Source organism: Cimex lectularius, unplaced genomic scaffold, assembly GCF_000648675.2.
Source record: "Cimex lectularius strain Harlan isolate CLEC.00 unplaced genomic scaffold, Clec_2.1 scaffold334, whole genome shotgun sequence".
NCBI classification, from domain to species: domain Eukaryota; kingdom Metazoa; phylum Arthropoda; class Insecta; order Hemiptera; family Cimicidae; genus Cimex; species Cimex lectularius.
The window spans coordinates 20094-45618 of NW_019392892.1; the positions used below are offsets into that span (position 1 = coordinate 20094).

Below are 25525 nucleotides of genomic sequence, written 5' to 3' on the forward strand. Positions count from 1 at the left end.
AGGGCAAATCAATCTTAAATATGTCTAAAGATTGACATATTTGTTTTTAACAGGATAACTCAAATTTTCTTGAAGACTGACTCACTCACAACTTTGCCAAAGACTAATCCAATTGGCAATGTGACTGAGTCGGTCTTCAAGATAATTTGAGATCGCCTGTAAAAAACTTAAATATGACAATCTGTATACATACTTAAGATTGGTTTGCCTTGATGATGAAATTAATATAGGTAGAAAGCTTGTCAGTAACTACTGAATTTACTTTATTCTTCAAAACCTTACCTTGATCCAGAGTGTTCATGGGTGAAAAAGTAGCCGATATTTTTAATACTGAAAACGAGGATTTTATTGCATAGGTTTCAGAAGTCAAGCTGACCCGTTATGAGAGAAGTTAATATCTCAAATACCAAGGACGAAATATTTTTGATTTTTTTCGGTGGCCCCAGCTGGGCCCTTTGAACCTATGCCAATCGGCCAAAATGACATGAAGTTTAAACTGTCTGCAACTTTCTGGGTATGTTTCCACTTTTGATGTTACTAGGTTTGATGTTAGGTCGAAAGTTTGGCAGTAACAACTGAATTTACTTTCTTCTTCAAAACCATACCTTGTTCCTGAGTGTTCTTGAGTGAAAAAGTGGTCGATATTTTTAATAATGAAAATAATGATTTTATTGTGTAGCTCTCAGAAGTCGACCCATTACGAGAAAAGTTAAGCCCCAAGGTTTCGGTTTTGACATGTTGATCCAAAGAATAATTAAAACATGGCAAAAATACATATTTATCCTGAGATAAAGATCCTTTTTCTTTATTTCGCCCGTGAGTGGTTTACTTTATCTTATCCTTTCGTTATTGTTGTTTTAATCTTTATGTCCAGGCTTAAATTGGTGAATTGGTGGGGAGGTGAAAGAGGACGGCAAACGGTGACGTCATCACCGGGTAGATAACGGTACGTCGAGGGACCTAGTTAAAAGGCGGCTTTCCCGCCTCGACCCACAAAGGAAATCCAGGAGCGTCCGAGTTCAGACGTCGCCTTGAAAACTTCATTTTAACTAGTTTATTTTATTTCCCCGGTTCGTATTTTATTTCTCACAGGACAATGGCTCTTCAGACGTCTATCGCGGAATATTTCAACAGCAAGAAACGTCCGGCGGCTGACGAGATAGTCAGAAGCCCGAAGGTGGTCGTGCTCGAGGGCGTCCCGCAAGAGACGGGGGACTTCGCGGAATGCTGCGCGTCGCCGAAGTCCGATGCGCTTTCCGCCTACCAGGACTCGCCGGCTGCAGAAAAGCTCGTCGTTTACAGGGAATCGCCGAAAAGCGCGGGCCCGAAGTCCGTCCAGGCGCCAAAGCTCCAACGCAAGACCCCGAGGACTGCGAAGAGAATAGCGAGAAAAGACTCTTCGGAGACTACGAATGGAGACATAAGAAGATCTTTACTTCCTTCGTTTCAAAATGCAGACAACGAGGTGAGTGGTTAATAATTAATTAATTAAAAAAAGTTTAAAAATTTGCTGAACAAGCAGTGGACATCCCTCAACCTACTGACGCTTAAGTAACCTACAGACCAAAGATCAACCGGTTAGGGATGGCCAACTAAGCAAAATAAAATCAAAGGCTTGATCTAGTTTTTTTTAGGATTTTTTAAAAATTATTTAAATTTATTTATTAAAACTGGTCTTATTAGACCTCTCCTGTGTAAGTTCGGAAACGGACATAGGAACAGGCAGCCTTAGACCCTTGAAGGTCTTATTAGACCAACCATTAATTTTACAATAATATTATACAATAAATAAATGTTTACATTCTTATAAACCCATTGGTACAATAAGATTTACATTTCACTATTCATTTTTAACTACACACTTTTTTAACTTCATATGGCTTTGTTCTTTTTAATCTTCTGACCATGTTTCGGTTATGTAAGAGTTTGGTCGCTTCCACATTCTCGTGCTGGCTGAGGCGAGCCTGGTGTTTGGCGGCAAATCTTTGTATTTCCGCCGTGACTTCAGGGATCTTAAGATCCCTGTGTAAGTCCTTATGTACCAAGGTGCATTGACTATGTTATGTAAGATTTTATTTTGGAGTGTTCGTATGATTTTGATATTGCTGTGTTTGGTACAAGCCCATAGTTGGATACCATATGTCCACATAGGCTTTATGACATGTTTCTATAATAATATTTTATTTTATATAGCAAGATTGGAGCCACGTCCTATCAACCAGTATAGTTGTCTATACCTTAAACCTATTTCTGTCCTTTTTTTCTTCACGTGTACTTTCCATCTCAGCTTGGCATCTAAGGTCACTCCCAGATATTTAGCTGTATTGCTGTATGGTATAGTAGTTCCATCGATTATGAGCGACGGAACATGACCCACCTTTTTGTTTGTAAAGATTAGATGAACTGATTTATGTTGATTTAGCTTGATTTTCCATTTTTTTGTCCATTTGTTTACCTTATTACATGCATTTTGGAGGAATTTGGTTAAGTGGGTGACAGTCGGTCCTAGTGATATCACCGCTGTGTCATCTGCAAACTTTGCAATTTTTAATCCATCTATTTTCGGAAAATCACTGGTGTATAACAAGAAAAGCAGTGGACCTAATATGCTACCTTGTGGCACTCCTGCATTTATTGTTTTTAATTTTCAATATTGATCTTCTTGTTTGACTCAAACAGTCTGTCAGTTAGGTAGGAACTGATAATATCGATATACTGCTTTGATAGCATACCTTTTAGTTTATTGATAAGTCCTTCTTGCCAGTCCTTGTCAAAAGCTTGTGAGACATCAAGAAAGATAGCAGAACAAATTTGTTTTTCTTCGAGAGATTTTTCTATTACATCCGTTACTCGGTGAATTTGGTCTATTGTTGAGTGTCTTGCTCGGAATCCAAATTGGTGGTCAGGAATGATTTTCTTTTTTTCAACGACGTGTTCTATTCGTTTTAATAATAACTTTTCGAACAGTTTAGACACTGTTGGTAGTAGCGATATTGGTCTGGCTCCTTTCTTAGTGATTTCAGCTTCTCTCTTAAATGGTGTCTTTAGCTGGATGATATGCATCCAAATTAATCTATTTGAATGTCAATAAAGAATATATTGTTTGGCTTTGTGTTGTTCTAGTCAAAAATGCAAAATTTACTTGTTAAGTAAGGCATACTTTCCCAAACTAAACATGTCAAAATTCATAATTTTATGTACTAGACTCGTAACACTGGCTTTATGCAAAATTATAATACACTGTTATTTCATTCATTAAATGCACACTTAAATCTTTCACAGCCCAGCATAATAAAACAAGTTTTTAAATTAACCTAAAATAGATTAATTCACTACTTTCGTGGTCCGCTTGATCAATTAATTAAGGTTTTTAGTTGAGATGAAAAAAAGTTAATGGCACGAGAGGGATTCGAGCCCACGACCTTCGGCTAGATTCGCCGCTGCTCTACCACTTGAGCTATCGTGACCTTGATCCACTCAGACATCAAAATGGCAAAAGGAGGGAAAACTCATAAGGTGGGGTAGAGATGGGGAGTTGATGTCCGAGTGGATCAAGGTCACGATAGCTCAGGTGGTAAAGCAGCGGCGTATCTAGCCGAAGGTCGTGGGTTCGAATCCCTCTCGTGCCATTCACTTTTTTTCATCTCAACTAAAAACCTTAATTAATTGTCACTAAAATAGATTTTTTAAAGACAACAATATACAGCTGTACTTGCTAAAGGAACACCGCTCTGTCACAAAAAATTCAACAATGCCTGAAAAACTGGAAACATCAAAAATTAGTCAACTCAAAGATTTAAAATAAAATCTCGTTGATGTTAGGATTCACTCCTGATTCATTGGATTCACTGGACAACATGAATTTGGCTTCTATTAAAAGTGCAGGATATGCCATACAAAATTAATTATTTTAATTAATTATTATTGTTATTCTACAGCTTAATCAATGTATGCAATAATTAACATAAAAAAATAAGCGAGAATGTAAGCAACTGGTGCAACATACCAACCACCTCAACATGTAAAACAGGCTTGCTTATTTTATTTAGAATAATAGCTCATGCTTGTGTAAACATTACTAACATCAATGTCATATTAAAATCTCTTCAATGGTAACTGGCAAATTTAGAAAAAAAAAAAATCAACTGAATCTTACCTAAATCTCAATGATTGACTACATCGATCTGGCATGTGCTTCTTTATACTTTATTGCAATGCTGATTTGTTCTTCATGTTGATCTTTCAAACAAATAGTAAATACTATATCTCACTAAACCTTGAAACTTTAAAAAATAAAAGAACACAAAATGATTTATAATTTGTTGGTGGCATGATATCTGTGTCATTAGCGAAATTATTTGTTAGCTTTTGTTCCAATGTAATAATTTTTTATAAGAAAGCATTAAGTTATTTGTAGAAGCTAAGAGCAAATTTGACTGACGGATGAGCTTTGACACAGTGATTTTATTCTGTAATATACAATTGTGTAACTTCCGAGATGACACACTTAGCGATTTCAATATTACGTAATTTAGGCTGCCCCAGAAACAAATGGCATAAAAACCATTGAGTTTTCATTGTGAAAGTCAAGGAGTTTATCATCTACTAGTGTTTTATTTAGATAATTTTAACTTGTAAATTTTTTGGTAAATGTGAATCAATGATTTCAACAGGTGGAGCCTGAGAAAGATGTCATAGTCCCGTTTCAAGTGAGGGGTCTGCCTTCCCCTAAAAAGAAAACTAAGGCGGCATCAATTTTCGCTAAGGAGGAGAATGATGTGAAAAAGAGTGAGCTTGTCAAGAACGGGAAAACGCAAGAGCTTAGGCTCTCCGAAGTCAAGGACAAGCTGTTGAAAAGTTCACGGCTTGAAAAATTGAAGCAGGCGCTTAAAAAAGTCAACGAGAGCCAAGGACAGCTCAGGGAGGTCGAGGCTAAGAAGGAAGCCCTGCAAAACTCACCGACTTTCAAGAAGTTCACGAAAATTGAGATTGAAGTACCGACGAGCGCTGGGAAGAATTTTATGGATGAGACCAGGGTGGCGTCTTCACCAAGCACGCTTAGGGCGGCGGTGTTCAAGTCGCCTTCGAAATACCCGCCGGGTAAAATGCCGTACATCTCGCCCAGGAAGCTTTTTGACAGCCCGCAGAAAAGCCCTCTCACTAGTCCGACTAAATCTCCAGCTTTCCAGACTTATTACAATCTCGCTTGTGCTGGAAAACCGACGCTTGTCCTTCCTTACAAATACAAATTCTTGGCAGAAATATTTAGGTAAGTTTTTTTTTACTAATTTATTAATACTTTTATTTGTATTATCCAATAGAAAAATCAACTTTAGAAAAAGTTCATTAAAATTAATGGAAACATGTGAACAGCTTTGTTCTTCCTGGCCTGTTCTTGCTGGTTTTTCACGGTTTAGGTCTATTCTACATAAATATATTTACACCAGCGATTCCCGAACACCAGCGGGGTGTCAAACCAATTAACAATAGTTTGTTCAGATTATTTGCAAATAAAATGCCTGGGTTCAGGCTTAGTCGACTGCCCTAATGACTGAGCCTACGGTTACTTGCTGGTTCTGCCTGTCAGATGCAGTTTCTGAGCTGGTAGATGCCACAATAGTCTTTTATACATGTTTGTGTTTATGGTATACCGTCTTAGTATTTTTGCTCTCTCTCTTGGCCAAGAAGGTCAGGATGAAGAGGACCAAGTTCATATCAGCCTCGGCTTAATAACCTTAAGGGTGGCCATACCCTTACAGGAAGGCGGAAGAACATGATGCTCAGGACGATCATCTTTCACCGAGACTATATCCATTATGTTTGGAATCCAAAACGCGCTAAAAATCTCCAAAGTTATAGATTTTAGATTTCTACTTGCGAAAACCACTGTTGGCCTTCCTTGCAATAGACAATAATATTTTGCCACATAGTCGCATTCAAAATACCCACAGGGTAAAATGCCATACATCTCGCCCAGGAAGCTTTTTGGCTTTCTATTTTTTATTTTTGTATGATTAGAGCACTCTCTTACTTTCTCTTCTTTGGAAAATGGGAGCTGTCAAATACAGCCTGATTTTCAATGCCCTGGAGGCACTTACATCAACAAGAAGTGCCGCTTCATTGGCAACATCTCCAGTCAAGGCTATATCCTTGCTGTCTACTGAGACTTCTTTTAGTAGTATAACAACAGCACAAGAACATGCCCTTCCACCCGCTACCCTGCTTCTGTGAAGTCGAGATCAGCGACATTGCTACTGGAAGCCCCTCTGCAAAATGTTCAGGTTCAACTGAAAGTCTGCTAACATATAAGGTTGTTCTACTTGCAGAAACCACTGAACTCGGTCACTACTATGGGGTCACTATCTTTGGAATTGTGGCCTTGGCAGATTTGTTCGCCCCCCAAAATCTCTCTCTCTCTCGTCTCTCTCTCTTTCTTTCTTTCTTTTTCTCTCTTTCTTGACCACTCTCTTCCTTTCTCTTCTTTGACAGAGGTGGTGAAGGATTGTTTTGGTTATCCATTTTTCTATTTTTTTATGTTGGTTTATCCTGGGACATTAGATGAACCTCAGTCACTCTACATATAAAATATTGTGGCATACCAAACTAACCATGAATTTGAAGACTTGCCGATATCTGTTTTGACAGGTTAATAATAAGTGAGAATATTCTTACGACGATGACGGTAGATGATTAGACTTCAGGTTCATCACTTTTTAGATTACAATTAATTAAGGTTTTTAGTTGAGATGAAAAAAAGTTAATGGCACGAGAGGGATTCGAACCCACGACCTTCGGCTAGATACGCCGCTGCTCTACCACCTGAGCTATCGTGACCTCGATCCACTCGGACATCAACTCCCCAACCCCACCTTATGAGTTTTCCTTATGAGTGGGGTTGAGATGGGGAGTTGATGTCCGAGCGGATCGAGGTCACGATAGCTCCGGTGGTAGAGCAGCGGCGTATCTAGCCGAAGGTCGTGGGTTCGAATCCCTCTTGTGCCATTAACTTTTTTCATCTCAACTAAAAAGCTTAATTAATTGTAATGATTTAATTGGTCAAGCGGGCCACGAAATTAGTGAATATAACTTTTTAGATTCTTCACATCTTACTTAAATTATCTAATTCCTTAAAATTGAACAAATTTGCACAGTTTTATTTTTATTTATTGCTTGAGTTTTTAGTACCATTAAATTTATTTAAATAAACAAATTGTTTATTTTATTTTCAGGTCAGTGGACACTGTTGTTTCTATAATGTTTAACAGAAAGGAGACAATATTTTTTGAAAAGCTCAAAGCATCAGTTCAGCAGATGTCGAAAAAGTAAGTCGTGCCATGCCAAATGTAATTTTTTTTTTATTGTTTAAAATTTTTAAATAAATTCTTTTTTAGAAATTTGACGGAGAATATTTTAGGCCAGATAAAGAGCGTCCTTCCTAATTCCTATACGTTCAGAAGGGAGAAGAGGCACACTTTTTCGAACCAGGGGGAAAAATACGAACTAGTTATCAGCCCGATTTTAGGTATTTTGAATTTTTTTATTCGCTCGGGCATTGCAAATTTTTACACTTGTATTCCTCTCCCTTTTCAAAGATGGCAAAGACCACCTCGGACCGTCGCTTTTGCTCGAAAGACAGCGCGAGTTCTTCAAATCGTTGCTGGAGTTGGTTAAAGACCACCACGAAGTCTACTTACAGTCTTTAATCCCACCGCTCACTGTTCCTAAGGACAAGTTGACCCGTTGGCATCCAGAGTTCAACATCGACAACTGCCCGGACGTTCCTTCCGCAACGATGCCGCAGTGTCTAGATAATGAGAAGATCTCTTCTGCAAAAGAAGTTTTAAGTAAGCTCTTAAAAAAAATCCAGAAAGATTATTTTTATGGTTTTTATTATTATTTTATTTTATTTTTAATTCTAGCAAGAGCTAGAGATCTGATAGGAATCAATACAAGAATGGACAAAGCATTGGAAAGGCTGTGCGAGAAGAAAGACAAAGAAAACGGCATCACGCCCGCCTCGCAAGCTTTACCCGGTTTGGCCAACGCCTTGAAAGGAATACCAAAGTCTCTTTTAGAAAAGGTAACAGGAGATTTTTAATAAATATAAAATGGAAAATACAACGTGCCAATTTGTAGGTGCGTGCGAGACAGGCGGCAAAAGCGGCCGAGTTCCTCACCAGATCTCCAGAGGAGACGAAGCGCAGGCTTGAGTTCACTCGTTTACCTGAGATGGCACGCATTATCAGGAATATGTTCGTCCTTGAGAGAAAGAACATCCTGTCTAAGTATACAGTTTTGGAAAAGATGCAGAACAGCTACAGAGAACACCTGACAAACAGTGCGTATATTGTAACTTAATATTATTTATTTTTTAATTAATCATTTATGTTTATTTTTCTCTGAAAACAGAAGAGTTAGAAAGACATTTAGACCTGCTCAAGGAGTCAGTACCGGGTTGGGTCATAGTGTACGATGTAGACGGCGAGTCGTACGTCAAATTAGCCAAAGACGCTGATATGTCCAGAGTTATGACACGCCTGGAAGAATTAATATCTGAGAACCGCCTTAATTTTTAAACCTAAAAAAGAACAAAAAAATCTCAACTTATATTTTAACTTACTTTTAATTCTTTTTATACACAGTCTTTAAAAAATAATTTACACTTTGACCTATTGTTTTATCAATAATTTTAGCATTTTATTAAATTTTAATTAAAGTATTAAAAAGATTTTTTTTGTTATTTTTTTTATTCCATTATATTCTTACTCTATAAATAATTTTTAGATGTATACCAAACAGAGTTTAAGACTAATTTTACCAGGCTGCTCTGGTATTAATTTATAAATAGTGTTGTATTAAAATAATATTCATTTTTCCTATTTTCTTCTTTGATTATTATTTATATTAAGTTTTTATCTTGTAATTACTTAAATAAAAAATATATGTGTGAATTGTGGAACATATCTTGTTATTAATTCCCAATAGCTTTGACCAAAATTTATTTTTTCATTTTAAAACAGGTCAAACTGGAAGCTGAGCGGAAAAAAGAATTCCTCGCATTTTTTTTTTTAAATCTGGGGTAGGCCGGTAGATATGGTAGCAAAAGGAAAGGTCGAAGAGCTGGATGCTGGGCTGAGGGATTATTTTCTCGCTTTCTTACTGCCCTAAATAAATTCGACATGTCTTATGGTGCACGGATGACGGATGAATATATCATCTCTCATCTGTAGACCTAGGTTGACCCTGACCTGGCAATCTAGTGTGAAGCCCTGTTTTCTGAAACGCCAAAGAACCCTTCGTATCGTAGAGTGATTTACCCTGTATCCAAGTGACCTTGCGCTGGTTGTTTCCTTCCACAATAACGTTAAAATCCTGACACTGTCAGACGCACTCAAATGCCTGACTGTAGCCATTGAAAAAGGATCAAGTCATAATATCAAATGAAATCAATAAAGGAAAAAGATTAACTGAAAACAATTTTATGTGTAGCATAATGCAACTTATTGTGCAAATGGGATTAATCAGTACAATAGTATAGAAAGTAAGTAAAAGCATTTCCTGTTTATTTATTACTCCAAATTACCTGTAATTAACATAGAAAGATAATGGATTAATACAATTAATTAAGGTTTTTAGTTGAAATGAAAAAAGTTAATGGCACGAGAGGGATTCGAACCCACGATCTTCGGCTAGATATGCCGCTGCTCTACCACTTGAGCTATCGTGACCTCGATCCACTCGGACATCAACTTCCTATCTCAACCACCTTATGAGTTTTCCCTCCAATTTGAATAATGGATTAATTTTAACGTAACTAAATTAAGTGGTATGTTAAATTTGTCCATAAGTGTATACAGGACAAAGCAGCAGAGTAAAAGAACACTTGCCTAAATTGAACACATTTACTGAATTTAATTTTCTCTAAATAAAACAAAACACAATTTAAATTCAACAGTGTTACACAGTTTTAACAAAGGGAGGGGACTAGATTGGTTGAGAAATTTTAACTAAAAAAATGTAAAATCAAACAGAGATAAATGCGTAATACAATAGATTTTGATTTACCCCCCCCCCCCTATTTTAAACATGTGCCTAAGTAATATTTGACGTAAAAATTAATTGTCAATTAAATTTTTTTACAGTATTTACTAAGAAGGGGAATTGGCGGGTTCACCCTTATAATTCATGTCGAGAAATGTGTTTGTTATTCCTTCAGACTGATGATGAGCGTTTAATGCTTGAAATCCGGATAGTTGAAAACAACAAATCTTTAAGTTCAGTCCAGCATGCACAAAAAGTGAATAGGGGAAACTAATGCTTTAAAATGCAGAAATATCGTTGATAAATATTTTTCAATTAATTAAGGTTTTTAGTTGAGATAAAAAAGTCAATGGCACGAGCAGGATTCGAACCCACAACCTTCGGCTTGATACGCCGTTACTCTACCACTTGAGCTATCGTGACTTCGACCCACTCGGACACCAAAGGAGGGAAAATTCAAAATTCGAATCCAGCTCATGACATTGACTTTTTTATCTCAACTAAATTAATTGAATGATATTAATTGGTCAAGCGGACCACGAAAACTAGTGAATTGAATAAGTTAAAATGAAATATATCTTCACTAAAGCTCTCCGTGGCCATTTCATTTGTCGCCGAGAGTCAAATAGATTACACGACATTTGAAAAAAGCAAAAAGGAGGGAAAATTCAAAGGTGGGGTTGAAATGGGAAGTTAGTGCTCAAGTGGATCGAAATCACAATAGCTCAAGTGGTAGAGTAGCGGCGTATCAAGCCGAAGGTCGTGGGTTCGAATCCTGCTTGTGTCACTGACTTTTTTATCTCAACTAAAAACTAGTGAGTTGATAAATAAATTGAAAAGAAATGGTCTCAAACAAGAGCCATGAAGTACACCTGACGTGGTAAGAAATTGGTGAGACAACGTAGCTTTTATACAACCATCTTTCTTGTTTATTTAAAAACAAAACCAAAATAACATTGAGGATAAGCGTTACACAGATAAAAGACTTGATAAGTCAAAGAGAAATACAGAGAACAAAAATTTTATATTATTTCACCACCTTTCAACATAAAATAATTAGATTAACAAATAATGAAAACATTTTTCTGTCTTGAAAATGAATAGCTGAATTGCTATTTTTGATTTTCATGAAAGATTTTCAAATCCAAAGTTGACTTTATTACTTTTTCACCTTGAGCTTTCCTTGCAAGAATTCTGCCATTATTTATCCAGAAAAATTCGATTTTTCCTTCTTTTTTCATATTTCTAGCATGTCTGTTGATTATTTTATTATAATGTTTTAGGTGCTGCGTGCTGAAATTCCTTTTTACTTTCTTTTGGCAACTGGCGAGTCTTTAGTTCTTGTAAATATAGCCAAAATAGAAGTGTGTCGGGAAAATTTAAACAAGTCTCATCAGGAAATAAGTCAACGCAATTATTATTATTATATAGAATAGAAAGCATTATTTTATTAACAATTCTACAATTTCCAAAAAATTATAGAAATATATATTACATAATAGTTGTACAAACAAAACACAAAAATACAAAATTAATATCACAGACTAGAAAAGACACGCTAAGAGATTTGGCAATTTAACATAAACATTTCAGTCTCTAAGAAAAAAGTGACTAATGATGAAACCATCGATTTAAAAAAAATCTATCATACAATAAGGCTTGCAAATGATGCTAACACTAAGCTGCATATGCTGTGATAAATTATTTGAATGGCTTGCTTCTTTATAGTAATTACAGTCTTGTGAAAAGCAGAAAATGGGTGTGAGTTTACATTTTTACTTGAAATTTCAACCTTCTAACTATACATAAATAATAATGTTAATCTAAATTTAATAATTTTCTTAAACAAATGTTAATTGTTTAACATTTAAAAATCTGTTTTGGATTTTTTTAATCAATAATTGAGCTAATAATTCTTCGTTTTAAAGCTTTAACAATTATTTTAAATTTTATGTAAAAATCTAATGATTTTTATTCTCCCTATTAATAATGATGTAATGTAACTATTAAAATGAGCTTTAAAGTTAATATCTCTCTCATTCATTTTAATTTTCTTTTTTAGAGAGAGTTTAATGATGAAAAAACCAAAATTTTGCCTTGTGGAGGGATGTTTAATACTGAAATTCTTCCACCTCTACTGTTAAACGCATTTGTTCAACATGAGAAAACACTTTTTTTTTGGTCCATTTTAAATCTCAACATGCTTTAAATCTTGCAGCTAACTGCGGAATCCTTCCAAGGAGTTGTCAAGCTCAGTGAGCGTGTCTGTCAACCGTTGCGCTACGTGCTTTGCGACCTGAAAACATTTACGCATAGACATTGCAATTTTTCTAAGATCTGTTTTGAATCATACCTCTCGCTCTTCGGGATGTTGGCCGTGAATGACTTGCGCGCACTGCCTCAGCAATGATACAAGGCTTTGCGGCGTCTGAGAAGTCATGAGCAGCCCTGGGAGGATAAGCCTGCCTGGGAGGGCCCAACCGAGTAATATCTTCTCACATACCATCTATAAATTTAATTAATTTATACCGCCTAAATAAAATAGTCTTCAGACTTCTTAAATCATGAGAAAGAACAGATTGGAAACTGTAGGAGAATAAAGCTTTGGATTTTTTAATATCATTAAGATCTTTCTAAAATAATTCCACTAAGAATTCTAAATTCTTTGAAGATCTTGAAGATTCCTGGCTGGAAATCCACTGGCTATTGACCATATTGGCCATGGTGATGAACTAAAGACCTTAAAGATGATAACCATGGTTGAATATAAGTTAAGCTAACCCAAAAACAATACTTAAAAACAAAATTGCTTAGCGACACAAAAGTCATGAATAGTTTTCACTTTAAATAATTCTCACCTGGAGGTTAGTGTTTGTAATGGGAGATTCGCATACTTTACTGTCCTTGCTGCAAACTGACTTGCAGTCATGGAAATAACAGTCGCTGTCTTCAGCACATGGCTTTCCATTGGAGGTCATCGCATCTGCTATCGTTTTAGGCAAGGCGACACTCAGGTCTAAAAACTAAAGGGCAACGGTATTTTCTTGTTTCTTTTTAAGTCATGAACACACTGAGAAGCAAAAAATGCTGATACCCTTAATATTTTTAATTAACTCTTAGATAATCATACGTTGATTATCTTACAACAATATTTGGTCCGTTTTAAAGGATTTGAGGTAAATAAAACACAGATAAAATCTCCCTCTTGTGTTACAATTGGATTTTGAAAATAAATCTTAAATAGTCAAACTCTTCTTTCTTGGTTTTTCTGTACAGCTTTTTCTAATGTGTGTTTCTTAGTGACCTATTGTTTCATAATTTTTTGAAGTCGTGAGGAGTGGTCAAGGATGAGATAGTTTAGAAAAACACGTTTTTAATTTTTTTTTGCAAACGTTTCAACCTTTATTCGGGTCATCTTCAGGGCATAAAGTGTGGTGCTATTCTTGTGGTGTCATATTGGTTTTGTGAGAAAGTGTGACATAAAAATCCAATATGACACCGCTAGAATATCACTACACTTTATGCCCTGAAGATGAGCTGAATAAAGGTTGAAACGGCTACAAAAAAAAATTAAAAAGGTGTTTTTCTAAACTACCTCATTCTTGACCGCTCCTCAAGACTTCAACTTCTTTCTAATGTTCTGGTGGTATTGATAAATATTCAGCTAGAATCTTAGCATTGTTGGAAGATGGAAGAAGTCAAGCATAAAGCATATGTGGCCACGGTGCTTAACATTTCGAGAAAAACTGTCCAAAGGGTTTTTCATCGCTACCAACATACTAGAGGTTACTCAAGAAAGCATGGATCAGGTAGCCATCCGGTCACATCCCAGAGAAATGATTGTTTTATTGTTTCCAATGTACTCCGTTATCGATCTTCTAATGCTGTTGAGATCAAGCAATGACTTCAACAAGTTAGAAATGGTTGCGTCAGTTTACGCCCTGTAAGGTGAAGGCTTTCAGAAGCTGGATTAAGTGCAAGAAGGCCTGGCAATGGTCCAGAACTTCTGACAATGCTCATCAGAACAACTCGGTTAAGTTTTGCAAGAAATTCCATCGAGTGCCGAGCAAGATTGAACTAAAATATTTTTGGATGAGTCAAAGCTTTGCTTGAGGTTTTCTGATGGCCAAGAGAGGGTTTGGAGGAGAGTGATGTATCACCGCAACCTCTATGAATAAAAAACAAGGCTGACCAATTTTTTTTTGCGTCTCAGTGTACATTAAAAATATTTTGATTATTTGAAGAGGCAGTGTAATGATAGCCTTTTAGGGTATTTCTTGTGTTTTGAAGCATAAACAAGTAATTGTTAATTGTTTGTGTTCTTTACTTTAAGATGACATGCCAACACATCAATAAAAAAGGCTTTTGTTTCTTTTATATAACTTACGTCTTACTTTGAGCTTTCCGTTTGAATTGATGCCAAAGTGCGTTAGTTTCATGTCGCAGAGGATAATGTTCTCAAGGTCCATCTGTTCAATCAGCTCAATAATGCTCACTGCCAGGTGGACACGGCTTGCCCAGGACTCAAATTTGGAAGAATCGCCCTTTAGAGTAAAAAGAAAAAAAAATGTATTTTTTTTAACCCCCCCATGCAAGTGAGACTTACAGATACGACGGTTGTGCCCAATGCAGGGCTAAGGTATTCCGTGGCAAAATACTGTCCACAAGAGCCGACAAGTTCAGGGAAAAACTCTTTTTCTGCGTGTACCATGGACATGAGGTACCCTTGGTGTTGCAAGAGCGCCCAGACCTCGCGCATTTCCATGTACCGTAGTTCAGAGTCGTGATTAGATGTGGTTTGACCACCAGGAAAATGTGCCAGCCTTTTGGCATCTTCTTTGTCAATGGAGATATTTAACCTGAGAAATTATAAAATGAATAAGAAAAAGAAAAATCATGTTACCTCTGTAAAGCAATAAGGCTTATTATTTTGTTTCATTTGATTTGAGAATTGATTCTATTATTCAAAGAATGCATTTGCGTTATTGTCTCATAAATTTATGAATCATTCTAGAGGCATATTATTGTTTCGGTTAATGTTAATTTTTTAAAAATATTAATTGGTCAATCAGACCACGAACTGTAATGGATTTAATAATTAAACTGAAGTATATCTTCATGAAAGCTCTGTCATTTCATTTGTCGCCGAGAATCAAATAGATTACACGACATTTGAAAAATGGCAAAAAGGAGGGAAAATTCAAAAGGTGGGGTTGAGATGGGAAGTTAGTGTCCGAGTGGATCGAGGTCACGATAGCTCAAGTGGTAGAGCAACGGCGTATCAAGCCGAAGGTCGTGGGTTCGAATCCCGCTCGTGACACTGACTTTTTTTAATCTCAACTCATAACTTTCATAAATATTGTGTCAAATTGTCAACTAGTCAGAGAAAATCCGTGGTAATATCCTGGATTATAGGAGACAATCAGGCTACATGCCTACGGCAGACATCATCATTTACAAAATTATTAGAACATTATTTTAAAAGAGATTAACTAATCTAACATTACTTACCTTAATCTCACAGCATCGGACACCATCATTGTAAATTGCTCTTCGGACGGGTAGTGTTCCTTGCCTTCAGAATCAACCCAATGGAAGACCTGAAAGTTTGAAAGATGATTATATAAAGTATTTTGCAGAAAATCATGTACTCACTTCTGCAGGTTCACCTCCTCGATTTGAAGACTTGACAAACACTTTATTGCCACCTCGTAGAGTTGCTGAAAAGACAATCTCTTTTCCAGCATGGAATGGGTGGCATGAAAGTGATTCGATTCCCTTCTCTGCGCAGAGGGCGTGGCATAGGTCGCCAAAAGACTCCCTCTTTCTGAAATCCTCACACTGAAACAGTAATTAATCAAAGTGATCGAGGTTTGAACCAGGCAATAAAATCTGGAAAAAGTTGTCATATATGTATCCAATGTGAGACTCAAAACAGTAAACAAACTTGCACCATTCAGCAGTCACGACCATCATACCAAAATAGCAATCAAGCGTGCTAAATCTTAGGACTAACATCTAGGAACTAAGAACAAACAAAAGTGGAGTCTTAATGGGGCTTGTAGTGGTGGGTTGAGGTCAAAACATCAAATCTCTTCGAAGGCATATCATTTATTTTCCAAACTGAAGATATCCAATACACCCCACCCCTCACAACTTTATAAAAGAGACTTGAATTCACAGAAATTGCACAGACCCAATCATGAATACGGTGAAATGCTGAAACGCGCTGACTGAACAACTCAGATAGACCAAAATGATCAGTAAAATACAATCTCATAAAACCAATCAACAACTAGATGTTAACCATTCAACAACTTCATCCACTTTGTTTTTTACGTACTTTCCTACTAAAACAGAATCTAATAAACAACAATATGTCTGATTAGTTCTCAGTGATCCAGAGAACTAACTAAACCTGCAGGTACCCCAAACTTTAGAAACCTAACAAAAATGGAAAAAAAATTCTATATGAATATTTAATAACTATATAAATGGTTGGTACAAATATATATGATTGAATTTGTTTCAGTATTGTTCAAATTCTGTTTATCTATAGCAATTATTATCAGTTAAAAGATATTACGATTTAATTTACAAAAGTAATTGCAATTGGATTGTAGCGTGTTGCAAGGGAAGATAATAAGATAAGTTGAATAATTTTAATTGGATTTAAAAAAAATAAAATGTCTAATTAATGTGGCATTTAATAACAAGTAGCTTTTATGACCTTTGCATTCTCCCAGTAACCCCCTTAATGATTGCAGGTACTGCGCTTACAATCATTGTTTGTTGACAATAATGATTAATATTATTAATTAAATTGCATCTATATGTTGATCTAATTTCTGCTATTAATACGTTGCTTATTGTAATTGGTGTCTCTTTACAGCTTTTCAAAGTCAATTTTATTTTCGCTTCTATTACTATTTTCTATACCTTGCAATGTGACCATGCTATCCTTCCATATTGTCGCTGCTTTCTTTTTCATTTTTTGTCTGATTAAAGGGTAAGTGGTTCTGTTGGTTGTTTGAGCACCAAGTGATAAACTTGAATCTTTTCTTAGAGGATTTTTCATGTGTTCTCTCACATAGGCTACAAATGGACAGCCAACGTTGCCTTCGGTTTTGCTTCCATGTGAATATATTTACGAGCATCAGCCTGTAATTGGGGGATGTAAGAAGGATATTGCCAACTGTATGGTAGTTCTTGCAGATCTTTTGGGTATTCTGACCCTCTTCCACTTTTCCCTTCCATAGTAAAGTACTGTAACTCTTTCTTTTCATGGAGCGGGATATCCATGGTTCAGCGATCTTCAAACAAAATCGTCCTGAATTGATTGTCAGCTAGAAATTTGTTTTTATAGCAGTAGTGCATTATTCCATCCAATAACTTTTCAATAATCCTGGCTAATAGGGTGATACTTGGGTGGTGGTGGTGGTGAGAATACTAGGTTACGGGGTTTGTGCTCCCCGGGCACTGCAGCTTTCTGGCTTTTGCACCTTCCTCGAGTCTTAGTTCAGTGCAATAGACTCAATCCTTCTACTCAGAAGTATCAGGTCATTGACTGTCGCTGCTACGATTTCATTCCATAGGTTTTTTTTTGTATGCTAGATTAAATCCTCTTTTCCCTCAAATTCTCATTATGTACTTTAGTTTGAAATTTTGTCCTCATTTTCATAATTTGTTCCACCAAGGTACCGTTTTCTTTAAGTACTTGTGCGGATTCCTAAGATACTTGGGACTAATTTTCTCGCAGGGCGAATCTTACGAGAGTTTTATTTAGATCAGGGTATTTTTTATGTTTATTGCATAGACCAGATCCAGATTTTGTGTTTTTGACTTTTTCTATTTTTTAATTACTTTTGCTTAAGTGATTCAATATTTTTGTGGATAAATTTTTTTTAATATGTCCCAGTTGGCTTTCTATGCTTTATAGTTAGGGATGCTTTATATTTTATGTGGTAATTGATAGCTATCATATTTTATTTCACTTTGGACTTCGTAAGTAAGTAGTGCATGTTGTTTTTTAATATTTATTGATTTTTACATGTGTAAAACAATTACAACAGTAAAAGTGCTGTAAGAATAAAATTGACATGAAAAACATGTTAGGAGAAATCGCCCAGTTGTTGTCAGTCTCCTTTACAAGAAATAAATAATGACCACTTTTTCAAGTGTCTTCATCAGGGGGGCATCACGTGACCATCGGCGTCCCCAGTCGACGCGGAGGATTGTCTGGGATGGTACTGGAACTGAGCTGACACACCAGGGCATTGGGATGTGTGGAAAGGGATCGATAAAAGTTTTTGTAATAGGGCTTCGCTACTTCTGGGAAAAAGGGAATATTAAGGGCTTGGTGTAGGTCTTGATACATAATAAGGAGGTTCAATCTTCATGGAGGTCATTAGACAGGTGAAGAAAGGAAAAGACTAATTGCTGGGTGCACCAAGCTTTCGGCAACTTACAGTGCCATCATCAGTGCTTTCCCAAGAGTGCAGAAATCGATTAACATGGTAAAACTATTGTAAAAAGTCTTGGGATTAAGGTTATGAAGCACATGGCCAGCCAGTCATAACCTTAAACCCAAGACGTTTTTACAATAGTTTTACCATGTTAATCGTTTTCTGCACTTTTTGGGAAAGCCCTGATGATGGGACCATAAGGGGTGAACCCAACAATTAGTCTTTTCCTTTCTTCACCTGTCTAATGACCTCCATGAAGATTGAAACTCCACATAGATTATCTGCAGGTCGATCAACAAACATCATAATAAGGACGGTTAATTCTTCTTAGGACTTTTGATTGGAATCTTTGGAAGCGTTAGAATCGGAATGCTTGGTTGACCGCCAGAGTTCGATACCGTAAGTCCACATAGGTTTGAGAACCATGGTGTATATTAAATTTTGTAAGTAAGTGGAAGTTTGGATCGTCTGTCGAATAATGGTGATAACAGTAAGTATGTAATGTCGGTTTAGTTCGTTTCGTTCTAGTCTTGTGTGCGGATTCCAAGGAAGTCGTTTTCCAGGTGAAGTCCCAAGTAATGTACGTGTTCGATGGAGGTAGCGAAATCCCGTTAAAGTAAACAGGTGGTTGTGTTATTCGTCGCAGTGAGAAGTTAATTTATTGACTCTTCCTTGCATTTATTCTCCACGTTTTGGGCAAAACGTCGGGCAAATGGTTTTGAAGAATGCGAGGACAATATTGCTATATCGTCAGCAAAAGGGAGAGTATTGTTTCTGGAAGGATAGGAATATCAGAGTATATATCTTGTAAAGGGAGAGCCAAGAATGTTCCCTTGTGGGACGCCAGCTTGGATATCGCTAAGCCCTGACTAAATGTGAAGTAATGGTCAGACAGGTACGATTTTAGAATAAGGTACTACTGTACTGGGTTGTACGGCCTTCAGCTTCCAACGAAGGCCCGGGTGCAAAACACTGTCAAAGGCTTGAGCAATATCAAGAAAGACACCCGTACAACACTGCTCTACTCAAGAAAGAATGAAATGACGTCCACAAGACGATGACAACAATGATGGTTGCTTGTTGTGAGGTGTATATTTCTGCGTTGTTTTTTCTAGTTTTTATGTTGTTTCTTTGTTAAAATATTATTATTGTCTTTCTTTGTACTAAATTTAGGTAAACTTCATTCATGACAAACAGCCATTTTTCACAGACCTCCAGACTTATTACTCTTTCGTCAGTTATGTTCGAACCACTCATCAGTGAGAATTGGCATCCATCCTATGATAATTATTTTTAAGTCACAATGGTCAAGAACCGTGGTGATTTTTTATCGAAATCCTGTACCATCATTTTTTCAGTCTCTGTTATGACTAGTGCACTTTTATTCCTTTCGCCTTCATTATTTTATTCTTTGAGGTAGGATCCAATTCAATAATAAATTGTTTTGCATTTTTATTCTTTGGTTTGATTAGGGCTTTGACTTCTAAATAATACTCGCATGAAAAAATATCCAAATTTTGTTTGACAATAATACTTTGACTGCGGCAGTCGGGTGAAGTCAGCTGCCTCAGGAGTACGGCGTTGTACGTACCTCTTTATAGGGCGATAATCTGATTTTCTATTTTTTTAAACAACCCCGTAAGATCAAGAATAAGTTTTAATATCTTCACTGAATTCCGTTTTTAGGTTTTACTGCTTTTCACTACTTTTTCTAACTTTTTCAAAGAGCGTTTTAGAACTATGCTTCCTCTGCTGCCATGTTCAGCCAACAGGCTTTTATGACTTACTACTACCCTTTTGGCAGGGGGTTTTTGAAGAAAATCTTTGGGCATGTTGTCACACTCATCCAATACAGACAGCTCAAGTATTTCAAAAGTTGTAGCCAGTAGTGGGTTGATCACGTGAAAGAACCTTACTTTTGTGTTTGTCCCAAATGGTCCGGATTTCTTGGCCACAAGGGCTTAGATAGGTGGTCTGATGCCCAGATTATTGCCTTATTGTCAAGCATTATCATGAATACGCCTTAGGACATAAAAGACACTACATAATCTCGTAGGAACATCTTCACAAATCTACCTTGTTTCTCAAGAATCAATTGAACTATTGTGTCTCAATTGCCCGAAGGTCTGTATTGTTACAAGTGGAAAAATAAAACTTTTATTCGAATCCTCCACAGTGTCTTCGATGGATAGAAACAACACTAGCAGAAATCAACCCAACTCCACCCGGACGTGCGACACCTGCGGTCTTCAAGGCACTATTGGATGGATCAGTGCCTGTACAGAATATGATAGACCTTCAAAAATCACTTCCATGTGCAGCATTGACTGTATCGTTCTCCAGGTCTTCTCCAGACTCTGGTCTCGTCTTATCAGTTTGTCCATATAGTTCGTGTTGGTTTCCCTCGCAAATCTCGCAAAAGACTTTCTAAGTTTTCTAACAGTTCACTTCAAGACTGACATGTCTTAAATAACATCGATCATGTTTTAAATACCGGAAGCTGTTAAATTGCATTTTAATAAAATGGGATTGGTGGTTCTGGGATGTCCTGGTCGCCTCGAGCGATTCACAGTCCTCTTTACCTTTTTATGACCCTTGGAGCTGAAGAACCGAAACGTTGAAATAAACCATGAACAACTTTGACCCCTCTTTTACTGGTAAACAGTAATTAATAACGATATAATTAGTCCCAAGTGTCTCTCATCTGACAAATATTACTATAAACATAAACAAAACGTGGGTTAAGGTCAAACACTAAAAATATCGTAATTTACAGGAGATATTTTTATAGGGGAGTGTGTTTATTATTGAGATGGGTAATTTAATTTTTTTTTTGGTATCTATTTATTTGCTTGTACCAACTCGAGTTCCGATGTGTATGCTTATTTGTTTCTTTGTATTTGGTAAGTGTATGTGCTTGTTCGTGTGTTCGTGAGACTGTCTGTGTTTGTTTTTTGATTCGATTGTGTTTTTATTTCGATTGAACAACTGAATAAAACAAAATAATTAAAAATCAAACAAATAAGTGAATGTAAAATACATAGTGAAATGTTGAAAGTTTGGATATTTTAATATTTCTTTTGAAGTTTGTACCTCTTTGCGATGGAACCTCATTATATGTTATTGTAAATACATACACGGATATTTTTGTAGAATTTTAGCTTGAGTTCATTTGAGCAATTATAATCGTTTAAACATATTTTTACTTTCTTCGTACGTCGTAAGATTTATTGATATTAAATTATAATGACAATACACTTAACATTAAGTCGGTTCAATTCTCCTTGACGTTTAGGACTTAGCTGCTATTATTTATACCAGAGTCGTTAACCTCGTCATGTTCAGAGTTAACGGGTTTTCGAGGTAACCTTATTAAAGATTTGCATATTATTTTAGCCTGGAAAGATAAATTCAACCACGATCTCTCGAGATCATTACCATCGTTAAGGCCGTTTCAAAAGAGTCAAAAAGAGCAAAAATTTTGCCTATCATTCTTTCGGTTTGTTCGTCTTTCTCTCTTCGCGCTCTCTCTCTCTCTCTCTCTCTCTCTCTCTCTCTCTCTTTCTCAGACCGAAAAGCTATTTTGGTTCTTTCTTTCTATCGTTATAAAGTACAAAAAACCAAAAGAGTATTTTGTCTAAAAGTACTTATAATGTGTGGTGGTTAGTGACCGTTAGTCGATGATTATTCGAAAATCGCGGGATGCGGTCTCGTGTGACGTATGTTTCAGAAAAACATTTTCTTTTTCGTGCCAACGTTTCGATCTTTATTGAGATCATCTTCAGGGCTCCAGGCACTCTCAACACGTCACGCAACAATGGCACACTTACGCAGAGAAGAAACACTTTGAGCACTGAAGATGATCTCAATAAAGATCGAAACGTTGGCACGATAAAGAAAACGTTTTTCTGAAACCTACATCACCCCAGACCGCATCTCACGATTTCTGAATAATCATCGACTAACGGTCACTAATCACCACACACTTTTTAGTACATTTCCAAATATGAACATGGTCTGGTGTGACGTAGATTTCAGAAAAACATTTTCTTTATCTTGCTACGTTTCGACTTTATCGAGATCATCTTCAGGGCCTAGGATTTACAAACATTGTTTAAATTAAATTCACTAATTTCGTGGTCCGTTTGACCAATTAATATATTACAATTAATTAAGGTTTTTAGTTGAGATAAAGAAGTCAATGGCACGAGCGGGATTCGAACCCACGATCTAGATACGCCGCTGCTCTACCACTTGAGCTATCGTGATCTCGATCCACTCGGACACTAACTTCCCATCTCAACCCCACCTTTTGAATTTTCCCTCCTTTTTGCCTTTCAGTGGAACTTAGTGTCCGATTGGATCGAGGTCACGATAGCTCAAGTGGTAGAGCAGCGGCGTGTCTAGCCGAAGATCGTGGGTTCGAATCCCGCTCGTGCCATTGACTTTTTTATCTCAACTAAAAACCTTAATTAATTGTTTACAATTATACAATGCAAATTCACTTTTTTCCACATCCTACATGTATTTGTTAAATGTAAACAGTGTTTGTAAATCTCAGGCCCTGAAGATGACCTCGATAAAGGTCGAAACGTAGCACGATAAAGAAAATGTTTTTCAGAAACGTACATCACACCAGACCGCATCTCACGATTTCCAAATAGTACTTATAATGATCAAACTTTTTGAAATTTGATAATGACCAAGGTGAAGAAAGCTCACAAGTTAGGAAATTTGTTTAAAATGCAGAAAAAGGGAAAAATCTATTAGTCAGTACGAGAAATAAACTATCAACTTTGATACTGGCACATCTAGTTCGTCAGTTACAGCTGACAGCACCGTCTAAGAACAAACAAGTATGCATATTGGCATAATTTTCTTTCAAGTTATGAAATGTTGTTATGTATTGTATGAAATGAAAAGTTTGGTCGTACTCAATTCATGGTCGAACCTATTTTCCCTGGTTTTGCAAGTCAGACCGTTTAAATCATTAGCTGTTTTTAGTGGTTAGTCTGTGCGCTGTTTGGTTGCCTTGTCCTTTTGTAAGTTTGCATTGAGAAATGAGAAAGAGAGAGAGTGAGTGAGAGAGAGAGAGAGAGAAGAACAAATAGAAAGAAAAAATTAGAGTGCAGAAAGAGGGAGAGAGAGAAACAGACAGACAGACAGACAAAGAAACAGAAAGACAAACTGGCAGACCAATACACAATAGGTCATAATTTTAAACACGAAAAGAGTGAGATAGAGGGGAGAGAGAGAGGGAGAGAGAGAGAGAAACAGACACATCCTATATGTTTTTGTTAAATTTAAACCATGTTTGTAAATCCCAGGCCCTGAAGATGATCTCAATAAAGATCGAAACGTTGGCACGATAAAGAAAATGTTTTTCTGAAACCACCATCACACCAGACCGCATCTCACGATTTCTGAGAATCATCGACTAACGGTCACTAATCAACACACGTATTGAAAAAAAGTAAAAAAGAAAGAAAAAGAAAAAAAAAAGAGAGAGAGAGAGAGAGAGTGAGAGAGAGAGCCGGACTAGTATAAAAGAAGGAATGAGGAGAACGTAGATCGAGAGAAAGGGTGAGAGAGAGGATGGAGAAAGAGAGTGAGAGAGAGAGGGAGAGAGAGAGAGAGAGAGAGAGAGAGAGAGTTTCAGTTTGATAGATTTATTCATTCACGTGAAGTTAGGTCTCTTGGACTTTTCTTACACCTGAGAGATTGAGTGTGAGAGTGAGAGCGTGAGGAGAGAAAGACGAACAAATAGAAAGAAAGAAGGAGAGAGTGTAGAAAGAGGGGGAGAGAGAGAGAGAGAGAGAGAGTGAGAAAAGGAGGGAGACAGACTGACAGATTCAGAGTGACTGTGATTGGGGGAGATTTTGCAAAATCAGAACTGACCTACCAACCGACACAAAAAGTGGTTACAATGTTTAGAAGCGATTATATTTTATCCTTATAATTTTGGAATCAAAAATAAATAAATAAACATGGAAAAAAGTTTGAAGCACTGACTGCGAAATATTTTTCTTTTATAATATGTTCACTGACTTTCAGATGCTACAATTTAAATTCCCCACCCCCTCATAAATTGGATAAAATTGAAAAATGTCAATTGTATCAGAATATTTGATCAGATCTCTGTGAAAATCCACGTTTTGAAGGCTGACTCACCATTTGGTTGATGTGCGCCCATGGTTCCAAGTTGGTGCAGATGACGCCCCAGGACAGAAGAGAGTAGAGGACCAGTGCCAGGAGGAATATGAAAGAAAGGGAGACAAACTTGTACTTGCAGACGAGACCCGGAAGCCGACGGAGGATCATTTCCGGGCCAGTTTCTCGGAGGAAAGCTTGAAAAGCTCGCCCTGTTGTGTCTGTTGATGTCGGGTTTCGAGGGAGGTTTTGACCTCGGGAGGCGACGGGAGGGTTGATTATTGATTTGTCCTAACGGGGTCCGTCTTCGCAATGGTTTCAGCCACTTGTACAAAAGTTGCGCACGATCGTGGTGAAACTTTTAAAAAACTACGACCTCTCGACACGGCTGTATAATATTTCATACCTTCATAGTACTTTTTGAAACATTTACTCCATAATTTTTTAATAAATGGGCTCATTGTGAACCTTTTTGGATCCTCCACAAAAGGATTGCCTGAGTGTGAAAATGAGACAGACAAACGGTGAAAAGATAGTCATAATCAGAAAATAAATATTAAAAAGAACGAAAAAAAGTGTGAGAAAAGAGAACAGGTCAGACAGAGACAGGGAGTAGTAGAGAGAGTCAAAGATAAATAATAGAAAGAATATATATAAGAGAGAAACAAAAATTGAGAAAAGAAAGATTGACAGATCCATTAGTAAGTGCGGGACAACAAGTATGCAGGAGTAACAAAAAGAAAGACATAAATGCAGTGTATAACAGAGATATGAATAAAGTTAGAGAGAGAGAGAGAGAGAGAGAGAGAGAGAGAGAGAGAGAGAGAGAGAGAGGACGAGTAAGTGAGTGGGAAAGAGAAAAAGAGAGA

The 25525-nt window shown here is 36.8% G+C and overlaps 2 protein-coding genes across 4 annotated transcripts; one reads left to right on the forward strand and one right to left on the reverse strand.

Moving 5' to 3' along the window:
* Positions 1–961: 961 nt before the first annotated feature.
* Positions 962–8638, forward strand: LOC106663527 (DNA replication factor Cdt1). The gene is made up of 8 exons (XM_014388417.2): positions 962–1465; positions 4674–5269; positions 7230–7322; positions 7392–7522; positions 7593–7844; positions 7920–8080; positions 8137–8338; positions 8410–8638. Exons 1-8 carry the CDS (start codon positions 1097–1099, stop codon positions 8574–8576), a joined length of 1971 nt encoding a protein of 656 aa, XP_014243903.1. The 5' UTR covers positions 962–1096; the 3' UTR covers positions 8577–8638.
* A 2889-nt stretch (positions 8639–11527) lies between these two features.
* On the reverse strand, positions 11528–24892 carry LOC106663542 (protein FAM69A). Of its 3 annotated transcripts, XM_014388440.2 has the most exons (8): positions 24678–24892; positions 15697–15882; positions 15553–15641; positions 14648–14900; positions 14436–14585; positions 12900–13064; positions 12395–12547; positions 11528–12337 (listed from the first exon to the last, which is right to left on the reverse strand). In XM_014388440.2, exons 1-8 carry the CDS (start codon positions 24825–24827, stop codon positions 12260–12262), a joined length of 1224 nt encoding a protein of 407 aa, XP_014243926.1. In that variant the 5' UTR covers positions 24828–24892; the 3' UTR covers positions 11528–12259. The 3 variants fall into 3 exon arrangements, with proteins under 3 accessions (XP_014243926.1, XP_024084885.1, XP_024084884.1); XM_024229117.1 differs by lacking the exons at positions 11528–12337; positions 12395–12547 and adding an exon at positions 12560–12781; XM_024229116.1 differs by lacking the exons at positions 11528–12337; positions 12395–12547 and adding an exon at positions 12560–12817.
* Between the last annotated feature and the right edge of the window lie 633 nt (positions 24893–25525).

Coding starts and splice junctions, on each gene's coding strand:
- LOC106663527 (XM_014388417.2), top strand. CDS start 1,097: ATGGCTCTTCAGACGTCTATCGCGGAATATTTCAACAGCAAGAAACGT. Junction 1,466..4,673: donor TTCAAAATGCAGACAACGAG/GTGAGTGGTTAA, acceptor TGATTTCAACAG/GTGGAGCCTGAGAAAGATGT. Junction 7,323..7,391: donor GTTCAGCAGATGTCGAAAAA/GTAAGTCGTGCC, acceptor ATTCTTTTTTAG/AAATTTGACGGAGAATATTT.
- LOC106663542 (XM_014388440.2), bottom strand. CDS start 24,827: ATGATCCTCCGTCGGCTTCCGGGTCTCGTCTGCAAGTACAAGTTTGTC. Junction 12,548..12,899: donor TTACAAACACTAACCTCCAG/GTGAGAATTATT, acceptor TTAAATTTATAG/ATGGTATGTGAGAAGATATT. Junction 12,338..12,394: donor AACATCCCGAAGAGCGAGAG/GTATGATTCAAA, acceptor AAATGTTTTCAG/GTCGCAAAGCACGTAGCGCA.